The sequence below is a fragment of the Giraffa tippelskirchi genome, chromosome 11 (genome assembly GCF_054371585.1).
Source record: "Giraffa tippelskirchi isolate mGirTip1 chromosome 11, T2T-mGirTip1v1.2.pri, whole genome shotgun sequence".
NCBI classification, from domain to species: domain Eukaryota; kingdom Metazoa; phylum Chordata; class Mammalia; order Artiodactyla; family Giraffidae; genus Giraffa; species Giraffa tippelskirchi.
Window position 1 is genome coordinate 52742616 of NC_137285.1, and position 23283 is coordinate 52765898.

At 40.1% G+C, this 23283-nt stretch overlaps 1 protein-coding gene across 50 annotated transcripts in view; it reads right to left on the minus strand.

The window, feature by feature from the left end:
- INPP4B (inositol polyphosphate-4-phosphatase type II B) overlaps positions 1 to 23283 on the minus strand; it is an 802877-nt gene that overhangs the window by 268406 nt on the left and 511188 nt on the right. For 46 of the 50 annotated variants that reach the window (XM_081543596.1, XM_081543565.1, XM_081543580.1 and 43 more), the window contains one exon: positions 3632 to 3682. In XM_081543596.1, coding sequence (XP_081399722.1) covers positions 3632 to 3682 — 51 coding nt within the window. Of the gene's footprint in view, positions 1 to 122; positions 229 to 3631; positions 3683 to 23283 lie in introns of those variants that run through there. The other 4 variants (XM_081543610.1, XM_081543609.1, XM_081543607.1 and 1 more) reach the window with 1 other exon arrangement.

Sequence of the window (23283 nt, forward strand, 5' to 3'; positions counted from 1 at the left end):
ATACTTGTGGAGACATGGCCCACCTGTAGATAAAAATCAGGGACCATAGGAGTTAACTGGCTTACACCCCATCACAAAACTAGTTAATATGCAGAGGCCAAGTTAGAATCCAGGTTCCTTACTCTTCAGTCCAGAATTCTTTCATCCCGCCTCATGCTGTGGGCCTCATTTCCAGGACAGGTGGCAATTCCCTTTCCTTCTGACAGGCTCTCTGTCCCCACTCTGTGTGGCTCTGACCCTCCTGGCCTGCTCAGGACAATGCAACACTCACAGTTATCATTCTGATGCAAGCACCCAAAGTAGATGATTATTATGTTGCTAGATGCACCACTTCAATCCTTCACCTGGCTGGAGAGTGATATCAAGCAGGGTGGAGAAAGCAAGACATCTGTGTCAATCCCTAGCCCTGCTCTATGGGGAGTGTACAGATAAACAGTCCATCCCACCAGTCCCAGCAAGGACTCTTCGAGTCACAGACATACACAGTGCTCAGCAGGGTTGCATACTTCCCTGAAGCACGTCCTCAGCAGTCTGGTGCCCTGGTATTATACCAGGACCTGGCGGAAGTACTCCCCCTATATGCATACCTCCAACACCTATGTTCACGTCACGAAGCTTTTATGCCAAGTAACAGGTTTTCTTTCTACTTCAACTTGCATGAACCTCCCAAATTTTTTCAAGTGCTGTCCAGAGCTGCATTATCCAGCTTGAGCACTAGTTTGCAGCTATTGTGAATTGAGATGTGTTCTACGTGTAAATACACATCAGAGTTACAAGATGTGATATGAGAAGAGTGTGACATATATCATTAATGATTTTTACATTGATTACATTTTGAAATGATAAAATTTTTGCATAGATGGGGTTAAATAAAATATTATAATTAATTTCACCTGTATCTTTTTACACTTTTAAAAGCATGGGCTACTAGAAAATTTTAGATTATATATGTAGCACACATTATATTTCTATTAGACAGTGCTGGTTTTGAGGTTAAATGGATATGTCTGTTATACTCTGTCCTATTTTCATAAAACTATATAGAGTAACTGCGGTGTAAGTTGTAAAAGGTCTTTGAAAACTTGAGGTTGATATCATGAGGCTGATACATAACATCTCTTACAAATAAATTACAGGACAGGGCTTTTTTCATACCTTTGTACAAGTATTTTTTCTTCACTCTCAACCCTGACAGACATGGTTGCACAGTCGCCCATCCCACAGGGAGGGACAGAGCATACATGAACTATTTGGGCTGAAAAAATACATTAGAAAGGAAAAAAAAAAAAACTGAGAGGAAATCTATTACAATGTGATGAAGAGTCTACAAAAAACATAAAAGAGCACTTTAGGGTGAAGTCATATATATTATAAAATTACATCTTTATTATGAATATACCTGAAAAGTTCTCGCAGCACAAATTGGTATCCGCTTGACTAAGTCATCAACAAAGGTGTGGGTGCATCTAATAGATGCTGCTGAAGAATGTAAAGAAACATGTGGAGCATATTTGAAAGATTTATAATAAAATGTTTAGCTCATTTTAAAAATAGGAGTACTTAGTGGCTAGCGTTCTTGACACATTGACCAAGAACTTAAACTCTCAAGAATTTTTTCAGTATCCAAACAAATGTTCTGAGGAGTGATGAGATGTATATTATCCAGTGGTCCTTCATAGCTTCTCAAGGTGTGGCAATTCTTCCCTATCAGAATATCATGTATTCTGAGAATGTCAGAAAGCCAAGGCATGCTCTAAAGTGTTAGTTGCTTGGCCATGTCCGACTCTTTGCAACCCCATGGACTGTAGCCCACCAGGCTCCTCTGTCTATGGAATTCTCCAGGCAATAATACTGGAGTAGGTTGCCATTCCCTCCTCCAAGGAATCTTCTTGATGCAGGAATCAAACCTGGGTCTCCTGAATTGCAAGCAGATTCTTACCATCTGAGCCACCAAGGAAGCCCCCAAGGCGTACTGACTTATTTAGGCTCATGCTTATCATGCTTGAGATATAGTTCAGCAATATAACTGCCATTTCACTGATATCTGATGTGTCATAAAATGTACTAGATTCTTACCATGTTATGTGATTATCTTTGGACACACCCTCCCTTTGTATTCTGGTGGTCTAAACAAATACAAGATAGATGGCAAACCAAAATCTCGGTATGGGAGATAGCACCAGTAGGGAGCAGCAGCTGGGCAGGGAGACTGCATGGGGCCTGCTGGGAGGGAAGCCTGAGGCTGGAAGGACTTGCTGGTCCCTTGGGGAAAAGTATAGAAGCCCCTGTAGTCTTGGCAGTGACATTGGTGGTAGAAGTAAGAAGAGCAAAAGAGGCTGAAGGGACAGGCAGGAAACAAAGCATGAAAATTCACTTGAATCAGAGTTAGTCAACCTGCCCCAGGAAGAAATCTGAAGTCAGTGTTCAGCATGAACGAGCATGAGGCATCATTTTTCTTCGCCTTCGCTAACAGATGCAGAGGCGGCTGACTCACTTCGCAGCCAGTTCATGCTTTCTGGATGGCTCCCTTTGGCCATTGGAACGGCAGCTGTGGCCAATGAGGAAGTGAACGCTACCTAGTACAGGGTTCCCCACACCCACCAGAAGAAGGCTGCTAATTGCATGTAGGACTTCAGGGAATTTCAAGCAGGCCTTTCAGTTGGCTCAGCCACAGGGTCTCTTAGACAGGGTCTGGACTTCTTCCTCCTTTCTGAATGCAAGATCCCGGGGACAAGCCTTCTGGGCTCTTTTCAAGAGCTTCCGCTGCCTTGTCTAAGCAAAATCATCTATTAACCTCTTGTTCTCCCAACTTCTAAAAGCTGGAGAGGTGATGGTTCTGATGCAGCAGGAAACCTTAGCTGGATCTCCCAACACTGGGCCATACTTCGGTGGCAGTTTCTCTTTGACCTGTGCTGAAGGAGATCAAACCAGTCCATTCTAAAGAAAATCCACCCTGAATATTCATTGGAAGGACTGATGCTGAAGCTGAAACTCCAATACTTTGGCCACCTGATGCAAAGAACTGACTCACTGCAAAAGACCTTGATGCTGGGAAAGACTGAGGGCAGGAGAAGGGGACGGCAGAGGATGAGATGGTTGGATGGCATTATTGACTCAATGAACGTGAGTTTGAGCAAACTCTGGAAGATAGTGAAGGACAGGGAAGCCTGGCATGCTGCAGTCCATGGGGTCGCAAAGAGTTGGACACGACTGAACGACTATAAACAGCAACAGTGTTGAAGCCGCAGGGAGCAGAAACATCACAGTCCCATGGCCAGTTAGTCCTCTGTCTCCTTGCTGGAGGAGAAGAGCTCACATCTTCAATTTCCCAGCCTCCCGTTGGTCCAGGAATGTTGGTTCCAATGGCATCTCAGTTTCCTGCAGGGCAATTTCTAGACTTTTCTCTAGCTACCTGAACTAAAGATGAATTCACATCATGATGATTTTCAGGAGAAAAGGAATGAAGTCCATGCAATTCAGCAAATATGTGACAGTGTCTCCTTGCATAGTCACACCCAGTTAATTTAACTCAATTTTTCTTGTCAGCTACCAGGCAGCAGGCCGGAGAAAAATCCAAATGATTAGCTTAGAAGCAGCATGTATGCCTTTTGGGGACATAAGAAACACTTACCCCAGCCTCTGGTGGGGGATCCTTGTGTTCAGGTGCGACACTGGTTCGGACCTAAGGAGAAAAACAAACATTTTCTGAATGACTTTCAGAAGTAGAAACCAGTGAAGAACCACTTTCAGAGTAGAAACCAGTGCAGAAGTGTCATACCAGGTGCCATTTTCATCTTCCTTCATCTGGCATCAATTCAGACTCTGTGGTTAATCATTACTGAAGGTACTAGAGTATAGCTTCCACCATGGGCAGCTACGAACTGTCCTTTTATAGTTCCTGAAATTCCTGATGTCCCTAAGTAGACAGAGCTGCCTGAATCCTCAGCTCAACACTCCTTGGCAAATACAGAGATATCAGGGCTTTAGGTGAATCACTTTCAATCTCCTGGAAAAGCAACCTTCATTCAGCATTCCAGGGAAAGAACAGAGTGACCTAGAGAATGCCAGTCCATGAGTGCTTATACATATTTATTCTCTGCATAAGAACCAAGATGCACCATCCTTTTAGGATCTCCCTCCCACTTAAGAATTCTCAGCCAAATTTTGAGATAACCGTATCCAGATTCATTTGAAAACGAATTCTCAATTGTGGAAGAGAGAAAATGATGGAAGCAGTTTAGTTGCTAAGTTGTGTTCAACTCTTTTGTGACCCCATGGCCTGTAGCCCACCAGGCTCCTCTGTCCAAGAGATCTCCCAGGCAAGAATACTGGAATGGGTTGCCATTTCCCACTCCAGGAGATCTCCCCAACCAAGAGATCAAGTCCCTGTCTCCTGCATTGTAGGCAGCCTCCTGCATTGCAGGCAGATTCTTTACCACTGAGCCACCAGGGAAGCCCCAAAGAGGAAAATAGTATAAAACAGTCATCTGGGGAAGATTTTCTTATGTTTCAAAAGCATTCCAGGTGAAAAATCAACCCCTTACATAATAAGTAGACATATTTCTTCTACTAAGTGGTGACCCTCATCCCTGGTTGTACATCACAATTACCCGAGGCCTTTTCAAACTATCCGGTGTTCTTTCCTGGCCCAGGATATTGACTCTGATGTATTGCTACTGACTCTATGATTCTCTATTAAATGTTTTTTCAGATAAAAAGAAATCACAATTATCTTTCTCACTTAAGAAAAAGCTAGTAAAAGCAGGAAGAAAACATAAATCTTAAATCTACTATATCTAAATTTGCAGTAAAGATGTGATGAACAAGTCAAATGAATACAGAGCAATATACAAGAAAACTTTGCTTAATTGGAGAGCAGAGGCATGGTGAGATAGATGGGAGAGAGGAACCCAGGAACATGTAATGGATCAGCATTTTAGGGGGTCATTTAAACAAAATCCCTTTGGAGGTGCAGCAATGGCAATCATATTCTTTGTTTCTTTATGACAGATCCAGCATTATCACTTGCACAATTTGTCAGTAAGTCATCATGACTCAAAATCGTTCACCAGAGCACAAAATAATGACAGGAGAGATCCCGACAGAGTCAACAACATAATTTACAGAACACACTCAACTCGGATTTCATGACAGAGTGCTCACTAGCTAAGAGCATTTCCAGGTTGGTAGCTGCATTAACATTCTTTGGTCCAGAATGTTCAGATATACCTTCAGTCTCACTATCTGGAAATCATTAGCTGGCCTCAAAGGATAAGGAAACTCAGAAACCATATATTAATACATGGCAAGCTGCAATGTAATGTGTGTGCATGTATGTACATGTAGACTAAATATAGTATGTGTGTATATATATATATGTATATGCAGACTATATACTGTGTGTATATATACACACATACTATATATGTATATATATATATAATAGAAATATATATAGTGAATATTCACATATATACAACCCATATACACATACATATTTGACATCCAAAAAGAATTAACCAAGGAGATATAGTTGAATTTAGAAAGCAAAAGAAGTAAAAAAAAAATGGTGAGAGTAAACATATATATGACCGCATAAAGTGAGCGCATGTATAAATATATACATATACTTTGCAATATAATATTGGACAAAGGGATAAAAATACTGACAATTGTTGCAATATAGTTGTTAAACTCCTAAATTTATACTGATTTTATCAGTAGAACACTTATACCTTATTAATATGAATAAACTGCATAGAGAAAATAAGTTTCTTAACCAAAAGTTGCAAACTATGAAAATGTCTAAAGCTATTCACTGATCAATTTGCATATTCAGAGAGTGTGTGTGTGTGTGTGTCTGCCTGTCTGTCTGTGTGCACATGTGCAAAGGGGAGGGAAAGACAGAGTTAACTTCACTTTACATAATAGAAGTATTTTTAAAAAGTATCCGTACTTCATATTTTCCTGTATCGTGGCACGTTTAAATCAGAAGTGGAACTCTTAATTTAGAGGAACTTAAAGACAAAATAATAAACCAATTCTAAATTTTATAAAGTCAAATTTTTATAGGAAATGTTTGCTTAAATCAGTTTATGTGTCGAGTTTTAATTTATATATTTAAGATCAATACCACTGATGTGACAGTATATAGGTTACAAATTAATCATGCTTTTCTTACATAATATACATCCCTCCTCACAGTGAAATACTGGGTTTGTCAGTGAATAAGGTCCCATTCCTTCTCTAGGTGACTTTAGAGTCTAGTGGGCAGCACAAATGTATGAATAATCCAGGACAATGTAGTAAGTTCTAAAATGAAAATGTGGGTACATTGCTGTCTTAATGCAGAGTGAAGAGTAACTGATGCAGCCTGTAAGCATCAAGAAAGGCTTCACAACAGAGGACGTCTGGGTTTTGAACAGTGAGTAGGAGTCTGAGGCAAAGGAGAAGGCGACCAAGCAAAGAAGGTGTGATGTAGCAGGCATGGAGTCATAAAAGCCCATCTGTGTTTGGAAAAGAGTGAGTATTCAGAAGGCATTCTAACACGGGGCCACTAAGGGGGGGCCACACAAGAGTCAACTCTGGGGAGGGAGATCAATCTATCATGTTATGGAACTGGAGTTGTATACAATTTCCAGACAATAGGAAATTAAAAAAAAAAACATATTATTTATTTGGCTGTGCCAGGTCTTAAGTTGCAGCACATGGGATCATGATCTTCATTATGGCATGTAGGATCCTTTGCTGTGGCATGCGGGATCTAGTTCCCAAAGCAGGGATCAAACCCAGGCCCCCTGCATTGGGAGCACAGCGTCTCAGCCACTGGACCATTAAGGAAGTCCCCTCCTGGATCATTCAAACTCTGCCCAGAGTGATGCTGGGAGATTATTTAACCTCCTTATGCCAGTTGTCTTTTCCCTTTACGTCAGTTATCTCTGGCATGGGGTTAATAAGAGACTCCATAGGTGGTTGTGAAAGAGACATCTTTCCAGCGCTTAGAACAGTATGTGACACAGAGAGGGAAGGGGGAAGAAATGAGAGAGAAAGAAAGGGAAGGAAGAAGAGAGAAAATTGAAGGGGGTGAGAAAAAGAAAGAGAAGGAAGAGATGACAGGGAAAAGATGAGAGGAAGCAGAGAGACAGGGAGACAGGACTGAGGGAGGAATATGTCACTGAAAAAAAAAAAAACAAAAACCCATAAATAAACCTTGGACAGATTTAGCAGAGACCTCTTGGTGAGAAAGGGATGAAGCAATGACTGTCTCCATAGCATCTGGAATATTCCAGTTCATCAGCAATGTCATGCCTCCTGAGATTTTCTGGTCTTCTTTAGAAATTCATTTTTCCTTTTTTGGTCTTATTAGCAGTTCTTCGCCCTGTTTTTCTTCACCATACCCCTCCCCCATCCCTTCCTGGGACATAAGAATGTCTGCCTGGCTACATATTTAAAGTTCCTACAACTTCCTTTTGTCTGGACTTTTACAATATCAACAAATAAAGCAAGAAAGATCAATTCCTAGGAATGGTCATGTAGAAAATTATATATTCCATCTTGAACATTTCTTAAGATTCCTGTAAAACAAATTCATTTCCTTCTCTATCAACTTTATTAGCTCAACCTTCTACATACTAAATTTACCCTGAAAAACAGAAACAAAGGAAAATCAGGTAGCACATAGTGAGTGCTACTCTTTCATCAAATCCTTACTGACTCCTTCACAAGCTAACTGTTCAATTAAGAGGCCACTTGTGCTACCCCTGCTGTGGCTGAACAAAGCACCCCAAAAGTTGATGTAAGAAGGTGTTCTTAAATGAGTCACCCTTCTTACAAAGAGCCTAGGCACTGCCACCCTAAGCGTAGGAGGAGGGTGATTGTTGTCTTTTTTCATATGTGAGTGGTGCTAGGCTATTGTTAGGTATCCAGATCCAGGGAGGAAGAGGCCATGCACCAAGGTGTCCAAGCCTGGACTTCATTGGTAGGTGAGGAAGAAGCAATCTTTCCCTGAAGGGTCTCAGCTGGAAGGAAGAAGGGAAGGTGTGGGCAGCAGTGGAGAAACTCACTTGGGACAAGGAGAAAACCCAGATCCTTTCCGCAGACTATTGTCACAGCCAGGAAGGTCTCTGATATAACGAATGCATCATTGAAACATAGCCTTTTTTCTAACAAAAATGTTACTATAATTCTCTGTATCTCAAATTAAAACATATAAAATCATCAGATTTACTTGTTCCACTTGGAATGAGATAAAGAATAACCTTTACTATAATAAACACATGGAAACCTGACCAGGACAGAAATCTCTGGCTCCCCTCAGAGTCCTATACAAGCTCACAAAAATGCACTGTTTTATGGTCAAAGAGATAGAATATGGCTACCTTTTAAAAATATTGGGTTTTTTTTTTTTAAAAAGTTAACAGAATCTCAGAGCTAGAAGCAATCTGAGGCATTATTTATCGGGCAATGTTTCTTAAACTCCAGCATACACAGTCATCACTCACTGATCAGCAGCTGGTTAGGAGGATGGTCTGAGGACCATCCCGTAAAGCTTGTTATAGAAATTCAGACTCTCAGGCCCCTTCCAGACATATAGAAAGTGAAGTATTAGTCACTTAATTGTGTCCGACTCTTTGTGACCCCTTGGACTGTAGCCTGTCAGACTCCTCTGTCCATGGGAATTCCCTTCTCCAAAGGATCTTCCCAACCCAGGGATCAAACCAGGGTCTCCTGCATTGCAGGCAGTTTCTTTACAGTCTGAGCCACCAGGGAAGCCATCTTGAATCAGTCTTCATTTCATTAAGATAGTAATGAAGGTAGTTCATATGCCTGCTAAAGTTTGAGGTCTAGTCCATCTAGTCAAAGATATGTTTTTTCCAATAGTCATTTATGGAGAGTTGAACTATAAAGGAGGCTGAGCACTGAAGAACTGATGCTTTCCAATTTTGGTGCTGGAGAAGCCTCTTGAGAGCCCCTTGGACAGCAAGGAGATTAAACAAGTCAATTCTAAAGGAATCAACCCTGAATATTCTTTGGAAGGACTGATGCTGAAGCTTAAGCTCCAATATTTTGGCCACCTGATGTGAAGAGCCAACTCACTGGAAAAGACCCTGATGCTGGGAAAGATTGAGGGCAAAAGGAGAAGCAGGATGACAGAGAAAGACATGGTTAGATATCATCACTGATTTGATAAACACGAATGTGAGCAAACTCTGGGAGATAGTGAAGAACAGGGAAGCCTGGCGTGCTGCAGTCCATGGGGTTGCAAAAAGTCAGACGTGACTTAGCGCTGAACACACACACACACACTAGAATGCTTATGAGTGAAACAGCCACAGATGACAATGGTAGATATTCATTTGCACCTAAAAATACCTAATAAGGAAGGGAATTTGTCTTCTGGTTATGAAGGCACTTAGTAATTTTCTTAAATGTCAAGCATCTATAAAAGCTCCAGATACTATCTGCTTTCAGAAATATCCTTTCCTTTGTTATGTTTTGCTGTATCTCGCTATGAAGGAGAGGCTGCTCTGGTCATCAAGTCAGGGATTGATTTGGGATAGAGATGGGCTGGAAGTCTGGTAAGACTCAGTGTTTCAGGCTGAACCCCTACCTTCTACCCCTAACTCCTAACCCTTCACTCCCCGACCCAGTGTGTTTCATATTCTGAAGCCCTAATCACAGCACCTTGGAAATGACTACAATTGGAGATAGGGTAATTAAGTTTAAATGAGGTCACTAGGATGAGGTCCTAATGCAGTAGGACCGGTGCCCTGATGAGAAGGGGAAGATACACCAGAGGTGCAAACACAAAGGGATGGCCAAGCGAATGATCAGCAGAGGACTTCCCTGGTGGTCAGCAGTTAAGACTTAAACTTCCAGAGAAGGTACATGCAGGTCTGATCCCTAGTCAGGGAGCTAAGACGCCACATGCCTTGTGGCCAAAAAACCAAAAACATAAAACAGAAGCAACATTGTAACAAATTCAATGATGACTTTAAAAATGGTCCAAATCAAAGAAAAAAAAAAAACAATCTGCAAGGAGGGTGGTCAACTGCAAGTCAGGGAGAGGGAGAGAGGTCTCAGAAAATCTCATCCCTGCTGACACCTTGATCTTAGACTTCCAGAGGCCAGAAACGTGAGAAAATAAATTTCTGCTATTGAAGTCACTCAGTCTATGGCACTTTGTCATGGCAGTCTTAGCAAACTAAGACACTCAGTCTATCTGTGCTGTAGGGTACAGTCTTCAGTGGAGAGCCTAATTCACCTTTGCTCCTCAACCCTTGCTAGAGATGCTAGAGATTCTCAGATGTCTCAGTAGACCACTTTTGCACTGGACCTCAGCTTCAACATCTGTCTTTAGAGACAGAGCAGCCATGCATTTGAGTCCCTTTTGGTCTCTAAGTTTGTTATTGTAGCGACACATGAAAACCCAAATCTCCGCTGGATTCTGAGCCGGCCGGCTGCCACCTTGTGTTTAGTCAAGACAGACACTCAGGCTTCCAGCTGCAGGGAGAAAATCTGTTCATTGCCCCCAGGTGAGAAATGGCTTTTTAGTCCCTCAGCATCAATTCACCACTCCCTCTAGGACTGAGGCTCTTGCTTGGTTTTGGCCTCTTTGCTTGGTTTCCTAAACACTGTGAAATGGTGGGAGGTTTCACTCTGCTTTTTTATAAACCTTTGGCCTGGTTCTTTTGCTCCTACCAGGGTCAGGATTCAGCAAGTCTCTTCTGAGAAAAAAAAATGGCCATTAATTTGAGGACCTTCAAGTCTCAGTTTCTCTCACCATCAAAACAACTGCTGAAAGCTCGGCTAATTTCTCTTTCTCTGAGCAGCAGCCCTCTGTCCAGGTAAAGTTCTGCTCTTTAGCCCACTCTCAGAATCACCAGAGGCCTGGGAAGGAAAATACACATACTCCTTTCAGAGATCAACTGTGAAATGTCCTCCTTTCTCTGGAATTTTAGTTTCTCTTGAATCTGCCTGCAATTCAGGAGATGCCAGTTCGACCCCTGTGTTGGGAAGATTGCCTAGCAGAGGAAATGACAACCTACTCCAATATTCTTACCTGGAGAATCTCATGGATAGAGGAAACAGGTAGGCTACCGTCCATTAGGTAGCAAAGAGTCAGACACGACTGAGCATGACCATGTTAGTTGTTATTACTATCATGGCTTGATGATGTTTTCAAACATGACTTTTGTAACATTTGACTCATTCCTATGTGGTGTCAGAGAGAGTTGCTTATCCCAACTACCACATCCTAACCCAACTAAATTTTTTAAAATCTGAAAGCTACTGCAAAGCTAAGGAGTCTTCCAAACACACAATTACAAAATGAAAAAAAAAAAAAAGATCAACGGAGAATAGTAGTTAAATATGATTGGAGGGGGAAAAGGATGCCACTATATGTTGGTCTATTGAGTAAAGTGAAAGTGTTAGTCGCTCAGTCATGTCCAAGTCTGTGTGACCCCATGGACTGTAGCCTGCCAGTCTCCTCTGTCCATGGAATTCTCCAGGCAAGAATACTGGGGTGGGTAGCCATGCCCTTCTCCAGGAGATCTTCCTGACCCAGGGATCAAACCCACATCTCCTGTGCCTCCTGAATTGCAGCCAGATTCTTTGCAGTCTGAGCCATCAGGGAAGCCCTGTCTATTGAGTGAAGTCTGCAGTAAACCAGTTACAAATGGATAACTGCAGGTAGTTCTCTTAGTAAAAGCAGTTAATCCTGAAGCCTGAACACTATCCAAAAAGGATCCAATAAGGAATGAGTGTGACTTGCAATCTTGGCCTTTGCTAGGCAAATGTGATCATCTTTCAGGTGTCAAAACGTATCATGTAAATGATGTACACAAGAACATTCTAGAGATTTCCAAGCAAAAAGAGATCACAGTGAGAAAAATGTAAACACTCTTAGTTTGGACGCATCTAATCTTAGAGGTCTTCCAGAAGGAGACTCACAGACTTAACGAGCTTATGATTGCTGGGGGGAAGGGCGGAGGCACGGGGAAGGGATAGTCAGGGAGTCTGGGGTCGCCGTGTACACACTGCTGTATTTGAAATGGATACCAGCAAGGACCTACTACAAGGCACATGGAACTCCGCTCAAAGTTATTCGGCATCCTGGATGGGAGGGGAGTTGGGAGGAGAATGGATAACATGTATATGTATGGCTGAGACCCTTTGCTCCTCACCTGAAACTATTACAACATTGTTTTTAATTTGCTATACCCCAATACAAAAAAAAGAAATTTAAAGATATCTTAGAGGATTCCCATGTCTCTAAGGCAGTGATGTTCACACCACAGACTTCTGGTAACATGAGTCCCTTTATGCTTAATTGGTGGCTCCTTAAGACTGTTAATTTCACCAAATGAATGTGACATTATACTAAATTCTACCAGTCATATAGGAGTCATGTGCTTCTTTACATTAATGGTGACTGAAAACGTGGCTCCGGAGTCATATAACTCTGGGTATCCCTGCCATTATCCACATTTTATACCATTTCTCTTTCCAACCCTTACAGAGATCTATTATAGGCTGGTAAAAAAAAAAAAAAAAAAAAGTACTGAATAGCCAAAATATCTTTAGACACTCTCTTCCTTTGTTGGAGAGTCATTGATAAATATAAGCTCTGCTGAAAATAAGAGATGCTAAACCGAGGTCTAGTTTTCATGGAATCAAAAGAAGGTCTCTCTATCGCTGTTCCGCGAGTAAATCCTTCTGCCTTTCAGACTCTCCTCCTGGCTCCTCCTAGAAGGGTCACCAGGCCAGGGGAGGCAGCACTGGTCAGACGCCATGGGGTGTCCTACACTGCATCTCAGAGTCAAGTCTTGCCCTGGGCACTCACTTAAAACAAACAGGACAAAATTCCAAAGAGCTGTACAATCTAAGGCCAAAGTTGTTGTTGTTGTTTTTGAGAGGGGGGTATTGGCATATATACATTACTCTGTATAAAATAGATAACTAACAAGAACCTACTGTACAGCACAGGGGACCCTACTCAATGCTCTCTGATGTCCTAAATGGGAAGGAAATCCAAGGAAGAGGGGATATATGTATATGTCTGGCTGATTGCCTTTGGTGTACAGCAGAAACTAACACAACATGGTAAAGCAACTCTATTCCAATAAAAAATAAACTAAAAAATAGATATTTAGCTATTTTTAAAACAGAAATAAAGAATAAAGGACTCTTTATACCACAAAAACAGAACATACAAATGTGTTTATAGGCTCCGAAGATATTAACTAATAATCTGCTAAACAACTGCTCATTATACTTGAGAATTCCACTCCTGCTGGCTTCCAAAGCCCCGTATGAGAATATTAACATTTCAGGACACAGAACACTCAATTCAAGTATCATCTATCCATATTAATAGCTTTTTGGTAAGGTCAAACCTCCATCACTGTTTTCATTTCCCTTCCTCTATTTCTCCACTTCAACAACATCCAAAAATAATTGTACCATCATTCGGAAAAAGGAAAAGAAAGTCAATGGGAGCTGATCTCTTGATCCCAGCACTAGACCTGGGTTAACCTGGGTTGAATACGTGCTACCCTAGAAACTTTCTACCCTAGAAAGAAATAATACAAATATATAATTGATAAAGAAGGATAATGGAATCAATGGAAGCAACTATTTCCTTGCCCTATGGGTTAAGTATTTCAGAGGCACATGTATCAGTTTTTTTTACTTGTATTAACTCACTTAATTCGTTAGTTCTGGGTTATATTATTATTCTCTGGCCCATTTTAAAGATGAGAGAACTCAGATTCAGAAAACTGGAGTGATTTGCCCACTTCAGCAGCAAGTTACAGCTCAGATTTGAAATGCTCTGCTTAAAACATCTGCACCCCTTCCACGACACTGTGCCTTTTCTGAGCCCAGACTGGTGGTGACTTTCATCATCTTCCCTAGGGCTGCTTAATGAGTTTTAAAAACCAAAAATCTATTAGCCTCAGGGAATAGAAACAGACACAATTCATCACATTACCAGGCTCAAAAACACCATCCTTAATATATTAACAGCCCCCAGTTAAGACCAGATTCATGAGTTAATGAATGAGCCATCAGACAGAGAACAGTAATATCAACACAAGCACATGTCTATTAATATGCTGCTCAGTGAAAGTCAATTAGTCCCAGCACTATAAAGGCTAAATAATTTCTAGGTAGCTTTAAAGCAAAATTATTGTGATATTGCTTACTATTTTAAGAGTTCATTTATAACTCAGTCTTTCATAACCCCAATCAAAAGAAGATCACCAAACACAGAGTAAAGAACAGTTGATTGATAAGATCAATTCACAAAGTACATTTTTTTCAACAAATTGGAAAAACAGTGGTGTACACAGACACAGAGGGAAGAGGCTTTTATTGTACCTATCCAATGAAGTGCTTGGTCATCTATTCTATCCTATTATCACATCACTTTCTTTCTCTATGGAATTCCACCAAAGTATTGGATTGGCCAAAAAGTTTGTTCAGGTTTTTCTGAATGAAGTTATAGGAAAAAAAACTGAATGAACAAACTTTTTGGCCAACCCAACATTTAATAATTTATTCAGTCATTAGGTCTAAGTATTGGCTGCACTTGAGAACCATCTGGAGAAGCTTTAAAAATGCTGATGAATTCTTTCCATTCCTTTAATTAATGGTTTCTAATCACTCAGAATTGTTTTTCTTTGCTTTCCCTTCTCATTCACTCCTCAAACCACCTTATGAGACAGCTGAGACTAACACCTGAAGTTCCTTTCAACTTGCCTGAAAACAAAACCCCAAAACAAGTTAAGTTTCTCCCCAGGTTACATGGCTGGTCCATGAAAGGGCTAGCATTTCAACACAAATCTGTGTTCTGAAACCAACGTTTTCAACCCCTCCGTTTCTGTGTTGTCTGTAGCTTAGGCTGAAACAAGAGTTCACATCCACTACAGTGGACTGAAGACAATGTAGAGAAATTGAAACAAAACTTTGCAGTTTCTCAGCAGCAGAAGGAAATGTGACTGTGGCATCTCACACTGGGATGAGGGAAGATACTTCTCAAAGAAACACTATTACGAAAGAAATAGAGGAAAAAAATAGAATGGGAAAGACTAGAGATCTCTTCAAGAAAATTAGAGATACCAAGGGAACATTTCATGCAAAGATGGGCTCGATAAAGGACAGAAATTGTATGGACCTAACAGAAGCAGAAGATATTAAGAGGTGGCAAGAAAACACCAAAGAACTATACAAAAAAGATCTTCATGACCCAGATAACCATGATGGTGTGACCACTCACCTGGAGCCAGACATCCTGGAATGTGAAGGCAAGTGGGCTTTAGGAAGCATCACTACGAACAAGGCTAGGGGAGGTGGTGGAATTCCAGTTGAGCTATTTCAAATCCTTAAAGATAATGCTGTGAAAGTACTGCACTCAATATGCCAGCAAACCTGGAAAACTCAGCAGTGGCCACAAGACTGGAAAATGTCAGTTTTCATCCCAATCCCAAAGAAAGGCAATGCCAAAGAATGTTCAGACTATTGCAGAATTGCACTCATCTCACACGCTAGCAAAGTAATGCTCAAAATTCTCCAAGCCAGACTTCAGCAATACACGAACCGTGAAGTTCCAGATGTTCAAGCTGGATTTAGAAAAGGCAGAGGAACCAGAGATCAAATTGCCAACATCCACTGGATCATCGAAAAAGCAAGAGAGTTCCAGAAAAACATCTACTTCTGCTTTATTGACTATGCCAAAGCCTTTGACTGTGTGGATCACAATAAAATGTGGAAAATTCTTCAAGAGATGGGAATACGAGACCACCTGACCTGCCTCTTGAGAAATCTGTACACAGGTCAAGAAGCAACAGTTAGAACTGGACATGGAACAACAGACTTGGTCCAAATCGGGAAAGGAGTATATCAAGACTGTATATTGCCACCTTGCTTATTTAACTTATATGCAGAGAACATCATGAGAAACGCTGGGCTGGATGAAGCACAAGCCAGAATCAAGATTGCTGGGAGAAATATCAATGACCTCAGATATGCAGATGACACCATCCTGATGGCAGAAAGTGAAGAAGAACTAAAGAGCCTCCTGATGAAAGTGAAAGAGGAGAGTGAAAAAGTTGGCTTAAAACTCAACATTCAGAAAACTAAGATCATGGCATCCGGTCCCATCACTTTATGGCAAATAGATGGAGAAACAGTGACAGACTTTATTTTGGGGGTCTCCAAAATCACTGCAGATGGTGACTGCAGACATGAAATTAAAAGACGCTTGCTCCTTGGAAGAAAAGCTATGATAAACCTAGACAACATAATAAAAAGCAGAGACATTAGTTTACCAACAAAGGTCCATCTAGTCAAAGCTACGTTTTTTCCAGTAGTCATGTATGGGTGTGAGTTGGACTATAAAGAAAGCTGAGCACTGAAGAATTGATGGTGCTTCTGAACTGTGGTGTTGGAGAAGACTCCTGAGAGTCCCTTGGACTGCAAGGAGTTCCAACCAGTCCATCCTAATGGAAATCAGTCCTGACTATTCATTGGAAGGGCTGATGGTGAAGCTGAAAGTCCACTACTTTGGCCACCTGATGCGAAGAACTGATTCATTGGAAAAGACCCTGATGCTGGGAAAGATTGAAGGTGGGAGGAGGAGGGGACAACAGAGGATGAGATGGTTGGATAGCATCACCGACATGAGTTTGAGCAGGTTCAAACTTGAGTTTGAGCAAAATCATGGACATGAGTTTGAGCAAGCTCCAGGAGGTGGTGATGGACCGGGAAGCCTGGCGTCCTGCAGTCCATGAGGTTGCAAAGTGCTGGACATGACTGAGCGACTGAAGTGAACTATAGGTCTCCTGCAGAACACACTCAGGGTTGGTTGTCTTAAAACAGCAGTGTTCAAGTGAATGCTGTAAAATCTTCATAAGAAGAGAATAATGATGAAATACTATGTTTCTATAAAAGATTTATTTAAAGTTTCCAAAGATTTACTTCCAAACTTGTGAACACAATCTCATTAGTGGAGGACTTCTCTTACTGTAACAAACCAGATGCCTGTGACACAGCAGTAGGGACACAAAATGCTTGCATTTAATATCTTTTATTTTTTATTATTTATTTATTTGGCTGTGCCAGGTCTTAGTTGTGGCACTCAGGGTCTTGGATCTTCATTGCACCACGTGGGTTTTTTTTTTTTTTTTTTTTTTCAGTTGTGTCATGTGGGATCTAGTTGACTGAAGGGGGATCGAACCTGGGCCCCCTGCATTGGGAGCACAGAGTCTTAGCCACTGGACCACCTGGGAAGTTTCCAGTTTACATCTTATTCAAACTCCAGATCAGCAGTATGCTAATGAGGTCCAATCAGGGGATCTGCAAGGTCACCACCATTTTCATAATAATTCTAAGACAGGATTTTTCCTTTCTACTTTCATTCTTTCACAAATGTACAGTACAGAGTGGAATTTTCTAGATGCGACAAGAAATGTGATTTGCCTACAGACTGAAACATGACAACATAGGTCTTGCCTATTAATCAGACATTAAGAGACTTACACAAATGTAAAACAGTGGCATTCTCCCAATTTTTTTTTAGTTTTCCAAAACAATTTTGAAAAACATGTAATATATATGCTAACATACAATAGATTTATTATTAGCTATTTTAAGTGAATTAATACATATTTTTTAATTCTCTAAGTTTTAATTTTTAATGTAGTTAATAGCCACAGTTATTAAAATCCACATAAACAAAAGCCCTTTGAGATTTTGGAGAATATTTCAGTCTTAGCATTTTAAAGATTTCTGCCATAGAATCTCTTTCAGAGATGGATGTGATGTTTACCCCATGAACCCACTCATCCAGTCACTCTGAATCCCTATGGGTTCCTTGAATTCGTGTTTCTTCCATCTCCCTGCATTCCTTTGCCCACAATGATCTGTCATTCTAAGTGTGAGGGACATGACTGTGAAAAAGGAATAATCAATTTACAGGCCTACATTCTAGCAACAAGAAAAGATGGAAATATCAAAATGGGTAAATTAGTTAAGTATGCACAGAAGTAAAATAGGGCAATGGAATGAAGGGTTAAATGGATAGGAGTATTTTATGTCCTGTGGTGAAGGTGAATTTCTCTGAGCAGGTGACTTTCAGTTCAGTTCAGTTCAGTTCAGTTGCTCAGTCGTGTCCGACTCTTTGCGACCCCATGAATCGCAGCACGCCAGGCCTCCCTGTCCATCGCCAACTCCCGGAGCCCACCCAAACCCATGTCCATCGAGTCAGTGATGCCATCCAACCATATCATCATCCGTTGTCCCCTTCTCCTCCCGCCCCCAATCCTACCCAGCATTACGGTCTTTTCCAATGAGTCAACTCTTCGCATGAGGTGGCCAAAATATTGGAGTTTCAGCTTCAACATCAGCCCGTCCAATGACTTTAAGACCTACTAAAGAAGAGAAGCCAGTCCAGAGAAAAATAAGGGGGGACAGTGTTCCAGTCAAAAACAACATCAAGTGCAAAGGCCCTGAGGCCAGAGTGGCTGAAAAAAAGTAGTTGAAGGAGGAGGTAGAAGAAGAAGATAGATTAAAAGGAAGGGAGGGCTTTGGTAGAGTCAAGTCTATATTCTAATTCCAATAGGAAACTATAGCAGGGTTTTGAGCCAAGAAGAGATGTGATCTTTCTCATATTTTAGAAATATTATTCTGATTGTATATGGAGAACAGACTACAGAAAGTCAAGAGTGGACACGATGAACAATTATGAGTTATTTGCAAATTAGAGTTTTATTATGACTGCTTTACTTTTCTAGAGACAGGATCAAGTTGCATATCTAGGTTTTAGAAGGATAATTATTTAGGTAACCTTGAGTCATTTAATTTGTTTCTGAATATTGATAGAAAGTACTTTGATACTGAGAGAGAAATCGTTTTTAAATTTCCTGCATGTGTAATTACAATAATCTCTAAGAATAGTAATGCTCAACCATCACAAGAATATTTGTGGATGAATATTTAAATACATTTAGTGCTAAATAATAAATGTACTATTTACATTACAAATATTAAAGAATAGCACAGCTCTTGAAATAGAAGAATCTTCAGAAGAAGCATGCTTCCATAAAGCACGAAGGGACTCAATTCCCTGAAAAGAAATTATCAACAGACTGAGTGGTAACAGAATTATAATTACTGAAGAAACCCCTATGAGAAGGAATTTTTATGGATGGATTCAGCATTTCTGGCAGGTACCCATGGCAGTACAATTTAGAGAATATTTTCATTGTTCCATCTTTTGCATTTAAACCATATCAGCAAGCAAGGATTCAAAGACCCATGAATGGCAAATAATGATGGATGGAGGGAAGATCATAAAAAGAAAGAACAGCATCTTTAATTTTGAAACGAAACCCCTTCTTTTCATCACTAGACACTTGTAAATGGGACCTCTGAAAAACTACTTTCCATGTGAGCAAGATTTTGCACCTCATGGGGCCTGACTTAAAACATCTTGGAGGAGTTTGGGATTAACATATACACACTACTATATATATATAAAATAGATAATATATATATTATGTATATAATATATATAGTATATATATATACTATATATATATATACTATATATGTATATAGTATATATATATACTATATATGTATATGTATATAGTATATATATACATAATATATATATTATCTATTTTATATATATAGTATATATATATACTATATATATAAAATAGATAATCAACAAAGACCTACTGTATAGTACAGGGAACTCTACTCAATACTCTGTAATAACCTAGATGAGGAAAAAGTTCTGGAAAAGAATACATATTATATATATATATATATATACACACACACACACACACACATATATATATATGTATTTGTATAACAATCACTTTGCTGTACACCTGAAACTAACAACATTGTAAATCAACTATATTCCAATATAAAAATAAAAATTTTAAAAACATATCTTGGAAATCAAACTCTAGATTTTTTGAAGTTAAAGCTGTGGAACATTGTTCATCTGCACTGAAGCTGCCTTTGAGATGGCCCTTTCATTTTCTAATTAAAGTTTTTCTGTGTATTTTAACCAAAGACACACACATCCATAGGGCGCACACTCATAATCAGTAAAGCAATTCCATTTAAAATGTAACTATTTAACAAAGGCCAAAATACTCCTATTTCTTCAAATCATTCAAAGCTTTTAAAATATATCTTCTCAGATGTCGCAGGAATTTACTGTCTCAAGGAGACATTTACAGCCTAGAATCTTTAACTCTTAAAACTCTTAACAGCTGGAGTGTCTCCATCATTTATAAGGCACGTTTGTGCTTAAAATGAGTTTACGTTTGGTATACCGGCTGCCTCAGTGCCCAAGCACTCATTGGAGCAAACGCAACTGGGCGCTTGAGATCCCCAGGCACCATCCACTCATGGGGACAACAGGGCCAAGTGACAATTTCATGACTTCTTTTTATCAAAAGTTGTGCTTTCACGTTTCCCACTTCTTAAAGTGACTTTCCCTTTGATGTTGTAAGAAACCTGCAAATATTCTCAGGTAAGGGTGCTCATTATTGGCACCAGATCATCCTAGAAAGAATTCTGCCCTTAAGAGGAGCTGTTTCCAGGTAAAGATTTAATAACTGATTCTCAGAGGTTGGAGATGGGAGGAGAAGGTATGACTTCTAGAGCGTGCCAATTATCATGGTGAAAATACGCACCCTGACCCATTACAAGCTACCACTTGGGATAACTGGCTGTGGAGTTGGGAAGAGGTGTGGGTGATCAGCTCTCCAGGGCTGGTGGAAGCAGGTTCCAGCACCCTACTATGGTATCATGGCAGAGAAGTCTACATAGCAGAGGAACCTGGGACCCAGGTCAACTGAGATCTCAGTATACTGTGAGGCTGCCTGCAGTCGGCTTGGGCATCTATTCCAGGAATAACTAAGTACCATACCACTATATTAACATTAATAATTGAAAGTAAAATTATCCTTTGTCTCATATCAGAGGGAATAAGACCGTATCTCAGAAATCAATGATTTTTTTTTAAGTGTAATAGATTTAGGCTTCCCTGGTGGCTCAGTGGTAAAGAATCCACCTGCAATGCAGGAGATGTGGGTTCAATCCCTGCGTTGGGTAGATCCCCCTGGAGGAGGGCATGGCAACCCACTCCAGTATTCTTGCCTAGAGCATCCATGGACAGAGGAGCCTGGTGGGTAGCAAAGAGTCAGACAAGACTGAAGTGACTGAGCACGCACGCATGCATAGTTGATTTACAATGACCATATTAGTTTCAGTTGTACAGCACAGTGGCTTGGTTTTATATATATATATATGTATATATCTTCTTTTCAGATTATTTTCTCTTATGGGTTGTTACAACATTTTGTGTATCATTCCCTGTGTGATGCGGTAGGTCCTTATTTTTTACCTATTCTATATACAGTGTATATGTTAATCCCAACCTTCTCATTTATCCCTCCCCCTCTTTTTCCCATTGGTAACCATACATTTGTATTCTGTGTCTGAGAAATCAATGGTTTTAATCAAGTTTAAAACTCAGGGGACCTCAAATATCTGGCTAAGAGGTGAGCAGTACTATCTATTCAATCAGATTGCCAGTAGCTGCTGAGCAATTCTTTAAAAATGAATGGAAACTTTGGCCTTGGGAAAAATACAGAAGCACACAAAGAATCTGGCTAGCCAGAACTGGTCTCATGACATCTCAGGGCTCCAGGGTCAGTTTCTAAGTGCCCTGGTAGCTAGTATTGGGATGCTACAAAATGTTCTCTAACTTTAGAATCTCTTGATTGTAAACATTACAGGACACAGACCATGTTACGTATCAGTGTTTAGAAAACACAGACCATGTACGTATCAGTGTTTAGAAAACTGTTGTCACTAAATGTACCACAAAGTTGAGGGAAAAAACCTAAGGTTGTCAGTATATGTCCTAATCCATAAATGGACTTATTCAAATAAAAGATTTTTAGAGTTTAAACTCTTAAGAAAATCTTCCACTAAGGAATTTTTAATAGTTGTTTCAATTAAGCAAACAGACATTTCTTTAAGGGAATTAACATGCCAATAATTCTGTCGCCTTGAGAAAAGCTAACTTTTAGAACAGCTGTCTTGTACAAGTTTTATTTCACAGCTTATTCCAAACCAAGCTACACAATATGACAGTTTGGGCTTGTATTATCATGTTTCAGGGACTTCAGACAATTTTATATTTAAAAAAAAGAAACTGACAGCTCTATGAGACTTTTTTACTTTTTTCCCTTTCTTTGAAATAAAAAGGGGGGGTGGTGGTAAATATGGCTAGACATTTAGTACAGGTTTTGTAATAATAGATTAGTAGACTTCCTACAGGGCTTCCCTTGTGGCTCAGTGGTAAAGAATCCACCTGCCAAGCAAGAGACATGGGTTCAATCCCTGGGTCGGAAGATCCCTTGGAGAAGGAAATGGCAACCCACTCCAGTATTCTGACCTGGGAAATCTCACGGCCAGAGAAGTCTGGTAGGCTACGGTCCATGGGGGTCCCAAGAGTTGTACACAACTTGGTGACTAAACAACAACAAGCCTTCCTAGGCACATTAATATTCATAAAAAAGAGAAATGGAACAGAAGAGCATTAAAAGCTATTCTTAAAGCAAAAGAGAAATATTTCTTGATGTCCTTGAGAAATGAATAGGGAACTTTATTAAAGAAGGAGAAAAACACTTATAGTGAGGAAATTTAAGAAATAGGAAAAAAAGACAGGATCACATTTATCATCATGAAAACCCCCATCAGAGTGTTCTATCATTTATGAGCTAAGGGGCCTTGGGGCTAGAAAAGACATTAGAAATAATTTAATCCAGCAACTTGAAAAAGTATTGCAAAATGAAAAAAAAATCCATTTCTTCCAGCTTTACTAGGGTATAACTGAGAAAAATTATATATATTTAAAGTATACAATGTAAAGATTTGACATACATTGTGAAATGATTACTGTAATCAGGCTAATTCACACATCCACCACCTCCCTTTAGTTACCTTTTCTGAATGTGATAGAAGATCATCTCTTAGCAACTTTCAAGTATGCAATACAGTAGTGTTAATTACAGTCACCATGCTGTGCATCACATCCCCCAGAACTTCATCCTAGAACTGGAAGTGGGTACCGTTTGATCAACATCTCCCTCATCTCACAATTTAGCTCAGAACAAAATTAGGTCCAGGTTCAGCTCAGTTGGTAAAGAATCTGTTGCAATGCAGGAGACCCCGGTTCAA